Source organism: Vulpes lagopus, chromosome 6, assembly GCF_018345385.1.
Source record: "Vulpes lagopus strain Blue_001 chromosome 6, ASM1834538v1, whole genome shotgun sequence".
Classification (NCBI taxonomy): domain Eukaryota; kingdom Metazoa; phylum Chordata; class Mammalia; order Carnivora; family Canidae; genus Vulpes; species Vulpes lagopus.
Genome location: NC_054829.1, coordinates 57182763 through 57189600, shown reverse-complemented (window position 1 = coordinate 57189600; position 6838 = coordinate 57182763). Strand labels below are relative to the sequence as shown.

The following is a 6838-nucleotide window of genomic DNA, read 5'->3' as shown; positions in this document are numbered from 1 at the left end:
GAGCTGCGAAGTGAACGTATGAGATCTGAACAACAGAGCTGTGCTTTACTGGCTCCCATCACCCACTCCCCCTGGAGTAACCATGATCAATGCCAAGGCATTTAAATGATGACTGTTGAAATGTCAGCCCCCTAAAGAATAGCCAGGTGTCTTTAGTCAGTGATTGGCAAAGAGGCATCTAAACCATTATGAGGCTTGGCTTGTAAAAAAGCTCTTCTGGGGGAAAAAAATGGCCATTTAAAAAAAAAAAAAACTTGATGAACATTCTTTTTTTTCCTCTCCATATGTTCAGTATTTTTTAAGGAAGATAAAACACAACTAACCATCAATTCCACATCCCATTTTCGTAAAAGGTAAAAAGTAATTTGTTTAGATAAAGTAATGGGTTAAACAGCTTGGGCCTTATGAAATTTCAAATTCTTTCCTAGCACATTTCTCATTAATAATTCAGTGTCCATTGTACACCTTCCTAGGAGGGCCTGACATAATTTATCTTTGACTGGTATAATCAACACACTACAGAAGTCATTCTTTCCCCTTCAGGAGCATTTAGGTTCAGGAACTAAAACACATATAGGCAGAAGATTGCCCATACAAAACAAGGGGCGGTAGGAATTATACACCCCCCTCCCCCCCCCAAGGTTCTGCATCCATTTCTTCATGCTGAACTGTCTGGCACAAATAGCTTCAGTGAGGAGTTGAGTTTCTGTTTCAGATTGCTCTCCTGAGTGCAAACTGTAGTGATGGGGGCGCAGGGGGTGGGGGGGGGGTGGGCAGGGACCTGAGACCCAGGGCACCATGGGCACCCCACCTGGTTGAAAGGAAGGAGGAACTAAGGAGAAACTGAAGACAAAGCTCAGGCTTGAAAGAGGCCCAGCCCTAGTCTGCTGCAGGTCAGTCTTCCTGGGGGCACTTCAGAGAAAGACCTGATGGGTTTTGCAAAGGGACAGGAGGGCTGGGTGGAGTGATCCTTCCTTGGACTGGAACCAGTAGAAAGCCAAAGCGAGCCTAGACTAGGGATGGTGGGAAGTCCCAGAGGTGGTTAAAAATCACGGTGATTGAACATTCGTCCTTCCGCACAGAAACCATTCAACCCTTAAATGCAAGCGAGCAAGCGAGTTTTAGGCGTGCCTACATCGATTGATTCCCGTCTCTTACAAGTTTCGGAAAGTAAACCAGAACGGGGTCACACGTCCAGGGGCCTCAGAAAAGGCTGAAACCCAGGTAAGTCGCGGAAAGCCCCGGAGGTCTTCCTGCCCGTTCGTGGGGCTGGTGCCGGGGCTGGTCACCCGCACGGCGGGCCGCGCGTGGGTTTCGCGGAGCTGGCGTCCTCGCTCCCCCGGGGCTTCACGCTCTCCTCCCCCGGGGCCGCCAACTCTCCCGGGTACAAAGTACAGCGGGGACGCAGGCGGAGCCTTTCGGAGCGGCGCAGCCATCTCCCCCCGGCGAACACCTAGATGGATTTCCAGTCCCGCGCCTGGCACGTTGGGGAGGGAGCCTCCGGCTCCTGCCGCGCTCCCCGCCGCGCTCCCCGCCGCGCTCCCCGCCGCGCGGCCTCCTTTCCGCGGCCCAGATTCCTCTGGGAGGCGCAGGGGGCTCTGGGCACTACAGGCTTTATTAGGAGACTCGCAGGGGTTCACTCGGGCCCCTAAATCCCTCCCGCCGGCGAAGAGCTGCCTGCGGTGTTGTAAGGCAGCATCTCCTAACGCGCGCGGTGTGTGTCCTTCCTCCTCCTAACCCCGCTCTGGGTCAGCCGCAGCGACTCTAAGACTGTCTGCGTGGGCGCCTTGCGCGGGTCCAGCCCGGGGACGGGAGTCGCACCGCGCGAAGGACGTCACGGGGCCGCCAGACCGCGCAGCACCTGCCCGGGCCTCTACGCGTCGGGCCGGAGGTGGAGCGCCCTGGGTAAGGGGGACCCACAGCTTCCGCGGCGGGCCTGGAGGGGCAGGGCGAGCGCGCGCGGGAGGTGGGGGTCAGGGCCCGGGACGATCGCCGAGGAGCGGAGTTGGGGGTGTCTCAGGACGGGGCAGCAACTGACGGAAACTGAGCTGAACTCCAGACAGACATCTGTGCCTGGGGTCTGCTTCCCCGGACCGGAGCCGGGTGGGGTGGGGTGGGGCGGATTCTACACCTCGGGTTCCCACCCACCCTCCAAGAAGGCGTTGCCCCTGAGGGATGGGTACAGGGTGCTGCAGGGGAACCCCCTCCCCAGAAGCAGCTGCCAGAGTTGGTCAGAGCACAGCACCGGGAAGGAAACGCGCTGGGCGAGGGGTGGGAAACCACCTATACCGCCTCCCCCATCTCCCCCCACCCCCACCCCCACCCCCACCCCCACCCCTCCCTTTCCGTAGCTGCTGACGCGCTGGTGGTGTCTATTAATCATTCACCAGCCCAGAGCCGCGCCACTTAATGGCTGTGCGGCGCGGGGCTCCAGCCCGCCGGCCGCGGCTCTCGGCGCTCGCGTGTGCCCGGGCGCCCCGCAGCCGCAAGCCGCCAGCCGCCGCCGGGCAATGCGCCCCGCCGGCGCGCGTCCGAGCCGAGCCTCCCGCGGCCGCCGCGTGCTCCCCCGGGGGCCCGGCAGCAGCGAGCTCCGGGCGGGCGGGCGGGCGGGGCGCCGAGTGAGCGCGCGAGCGGCGCGGGCGCGGGCGCGGGCGCGGGCGCGGGGAGAGCGCCCGGCCCGGGCGGCCCCGCCGGCCCCCGTCAGCTGAAATGTTCCCCAATGGCACTGCCTCCTCTCCTTCTTCTCCTAGCCCCAGCCCGGGCAGCTGCGGGGAAGGCGGCGGCAGCAGGGGCCCCGGGGCCGGCGCCGCGGACGGCATGGAGGAGCCGGGGCGAAACGCGTCCCAGAACGGGACCTTGAGCGAGGGCCAGGGCAGCGCCATCCTCATCTCTTTCATCTACTCCGTGGTGTGCCTGGTGGGGCTGTGTGGTAACTCCATGGTCATCTACGTGATCCTGCGCTACGCCAAGATGAAGACGGCCACCAACATCTACATCCTGAACCTGGCCATCGCCGACGAGCTGCTCATGCTCAGCGTGCCCTTCCTGGTCACCTCCACGTTGCTTCGCCACTGGCCCTTCGGCGCGCTGCTCTGCCGCCTCGTGCTCAGCGTGGACGCGGTCAACATGTTCACCAGCATCTACTGTCTGACTGTGCTGAGCGTGGACCGGTACGTGGCCGTGGTGCACCCCATCAAGGCAGCACGCTACCGCCGGCCCACCGTGGCCAAGGTGGTGAATCTGGGCGTGTGGGTGCTCTCGCTGCTGGTCATTTTGCCCATCGTGGTCTTCTCGCGCACAGCGGCCAACAGTGATGGCACGGTGGCCTGCAACATGCTCATGCCCGAGCCCGCCCAGCGCTGGCTGGTGGGCTTCGTGTTGTACACGTTTCTCATGGGCTTCCTGCTGCCCGTCGGGGCCATCTGCCTGTGCTACGTGCTCATCATCGCCAAAATGCGCATGGTGGCTCTCAAGGCCGGCTGGCAGCAGCGCAAGCGCTCGGAGCGCAAGATCACCCTGATGGTGATGATGGTGGTGATGGTGTTTGTCATCTGCTGGATGCCCTTCTATGTGGTGCAGCTGGTCAACGTGTTTGCCGAGCAGGACGACGCCACGGTGAGCCAGCTGTCGGTCATCCTGGGCTACGCCAACAGCTGCGCCAATCCCATCCTCTACGGCTTCCTTTCGGACAACTTCAAGCGCTCTTTCCAGCGCATCCTGTGCCTCAGCTGGATGGACAACGCGGCCGAGGAGCCTGTCGACTACTACGCCACGGCCCTCAAGAGCCGCGCCTACAGCGTGGAGGACTTCCAGCCCGAGAACCTGGAGTCGGGCGGCGGCGTCTTCCGCAATGGCACCTGCACGTCTCGGATCACGACTCTCTGAGCCTTGGCCACGCGACGGCCCTGCGCACGGGAGGAGGAAGATGAGGAGGAAGGGAGGCCGGGTGCGAGAGGTGAAAGTATCCCAGGCGCCTGGGTGTGGCGGGGGCAACGTGGGGCCACGGCACTGCGTGCGCGTGGGGGGGAAGTCGCGCGACGAAGGTGGCACCGGGCACTTGGCTAACAGATGGGGAAGGCTGCTGGCTCCTGGCTCCTGTCGGCTACTTTCGGCCCCTCCTCCTCGGCGCCAGCGCTGCCTCGCCCCTCTGTGCTCCCCACTCTGTAACTTCGATCTTTCCTTCCGCCCCGTCCTGCAGGTGCAGATCATGAACTCATACGCGTCGTCAACTCAGCCTGACTGTCGGCCCGGCCAGCCGCTATTTTTGTTTAAGCTGAGCCTCGGTTACCGCCACGGGCTTCCCGCGGGGTGAGTCCCCAGCTCGCCCTCAGCCCCGCCCCGCCCCGCCGCGCCCCTCCGCCCGCCGGGCTCCGCGGGGTGCCCCTAGCGGAGCCTGGGGAATCGCCGCTCTCCCCTGGCTCAGCCCTGGGTGAAGGCAAGTAGGACCCGAAAGGAGCTGGGCGGTTGGTCTTTCCTCCTGCTCTCGGGTGAGGTCGTGCCCTGCCCGGAACCCCCGCGCCTCTTCCACTCCACCCGCGGCGGAGCCAGGGGCTTAGTGAAATCGGCCCCGCGCTTCGAACCGCAGGCGGTTCTGCAGCCCCCGGCAAACCCCCCCTCTTGGAGCAAAAAGGAACTGACAGCAAGCGAGCGACCCGGGAGTTTTGAGAAGGTTCCAGGGTTTGGCAGGGAAGCGAAACCACCCTCTTTCCCGCCCCGCTACCGGCGCTTTTGAGTTCAGAGCCAGCGCGGGGCACTCCCGGGTCAGCGTCCGCCGGGCAGGGCCGGGCAGGGCCGGGCAGGGCCGGGCAGGGCAGGGCGCGCTCTCTCCGCCGCCCCCGGGGCCTGTGCGGCCACTAGCGTCGCTCCCGCGCCGAGGCTTCAGGCGGTGCAGATGGGAGAGCAGCAGCGGACTCGGTTTCCTGCCCCGGCTTGTCGCGAAGCCCAGGCACCCGGGCCAGGACCCCGGGGGCGCCTTCGGGGCCTCGGCCAATCCCGAGCGCGTTGCTGCCGCCCGCGGGCTAAAGAGCGCGCGCGGCCCGCCTGGCCGCTGAAGGTTGCTGCCTTTCAAGCGGTGCCTAATAAGTTCTTTTCTTGTTTGACATATCTATTTATTTATTTGTGATGTTGGAAGATGTGTCTGTGCTTTGCTTTTCCCTATTTGCCTAGCCCAGGGCCTTTTCTTCAGGACCCTGGGCGCGGGGGTGGGGACAGGGGTGGCAGTGAGGAGGTGGGGGTCTTTTTGTGCCGAAAGACCCCTCAAAACCTCTCCTCTTTGTTGGGCCTTCTTTCCTTATCTTTTTATTTTTGCTTGTGTTCAGTGAAGTTTGGAGGTTCTTTTATACTTTTTCTTATGTAGTCTCTTGTTTGTCTTAATAATAAATAAATAAATGATAATGTGGGTTAGCCACCTCCCAACGCAGAGTGGAATGTCCTGAATTCCTTTCAGCATTACTCTATGTACGATTTTATTTATTTATTTATTTATTTATTTATTTTTTACATATTACGCATATTTATCTTGCTCCATTGTAGTAAATCCATGAAACAATGTGAGGCTGGCAGGAGCACTTGCAGATATGAGTGTTCAAGAAAGCACTCAAGTCTGGAGCTGAGAAATCTGATGCAGACAGATCTTAATCAGTGCTGAGAATGTCCCTCCCTGTTGATGTCCCTGCTTCTTCTGGGTTCCAGCATAGGCCATTCTAATACACAATCTAGTTAACATTGTCACTTCTTTTGAACACATTGAAAGTAGTTTGTGTCTATGTTTCAATTTTACCAATTATATTGGAAGCCTTAGCAGGGCAAGGACCAATAATTTTACTTCTGTGTATTTCCTGTATTGCTTTAGTATGCTGGCATGTACATAGTAGGCACTAAATACATGTTTGCTGGTTGGTTGTTTAAGTAGGCCAGAGTGTATTACAACCATTGGAAATACCAAGTCTGGGGCTGTCAGGTTCTCTCACTGACATGATACACAGTGGTTGAAATCACTACGGAAAAAAAAATGTTTTGTGTAATATTTGCTTCAAGAACATTGTGCTTTCCTGAAAGCAGTGGCCACGAGTAAAAATGTCTCTAATGTTTTGTTTAAAAAAATGAACAAATACACACTTTTGGTTCTACATCATAAAGTTTAGGTCTGTTCCTTAATGATAATATATATTATTACTCCTTTGGAAAATGGATTTTTAATGGTTAAGAACAATGAAATTTATGAATCTTAAACATTATCCTCTTAAGGGGATACAAATCTAGTGCTCTTAAACCTGTTACCATTGTAATATTAACTAAATAAACAAATGTATTATGTTGTTGCAAATTGTCTGACTTTGCCTTTTGAATTTTACTGTTTCAGGGGATTATTTAAAAACACATATACATGGGCTTGGTTGCTTTGTGTCTCACTTAGGTTGTAAGAAAAAAGTTTCCAGATTACGTTTGGACATTTTACCAAGATTGGGGTTATACTTTGAATTTTTTTTTTTTTAAAGAAAAGTCTGTTAGTTCAGAGGAAGAGGAAAAACAATTTTGAGTCAATATGAATAGGAAGCAGTGCAGTGGCCTATACTATATGGTTTGCTGTTGTCACCAAATTCACTAGATGGTATCTCAATCTCTCACAGATTAAATTACTGTCTGCCCTCATTTATGACCTCAGGCTTTGTTGTGGGAGCTAAATAATTGCTGACTTACATACTAGGGAGAGATAAGAGAGAAAAAACTGGAGAGAGAGAGACACACACACAGAGAGAGAGAGAGAAACAGAGACAGAGACAGGGAGAGGGAGAGATTGCCTAAAGATGTTCCAGAGAAAATGGATTAAATAAATAGA

General features: G+C 56.7%; 1 protein-coding gene across 2 annotated transcripts; it reads left to right on the top strand.

Moving 5' to 3' along the window:
* The first annotated feature begins 1043 nt into the window (after positions 1-1043).
* On the top strand, positions 1044-6325 carry SSTR1 (somatostatin receptor 1). 2 transcript variants are annotated; one of them, XM_041760255.1, is made up of 3 exons: positions 1044-1224; positions 1754-1905; positions 2751-6325. In XM_041760255.1, exon 3 carries the CDS (start codon positions 2818-2820, stop codon positions 3883-3885), a length of 1068 nt encoding a protein of 355 aa, XP_041616189.1. In that variant the 5' UTR covers positions 1044-1224; positions 1754-1905; positions 2751-2817; the 3' UTR covers positions 3886-6325. The 2 variants fall into 2 exon arrangements, with proteins under 2 accessions (XP_041616189.1, XP_041616187.1); XM_041760253.1 differs by lacking the exons at positions 1044-1224; positions 1754-1905 and having other exon boundaries at positions 2017-3955; positions 4199-6325.
* Positions 6326-6838: the final 513 nt, after the last annotated feature.

Bases quoted from the DNA above. Each gene is read 5' to 3' on its own strand.
- SSTR1 (XM_041760253.1), top strand. From the start codon at position 2,710: ATGTTCCCCAATGGCACTGCCTCCTCTCCTTCTTCTCCTAGCCCCAGC.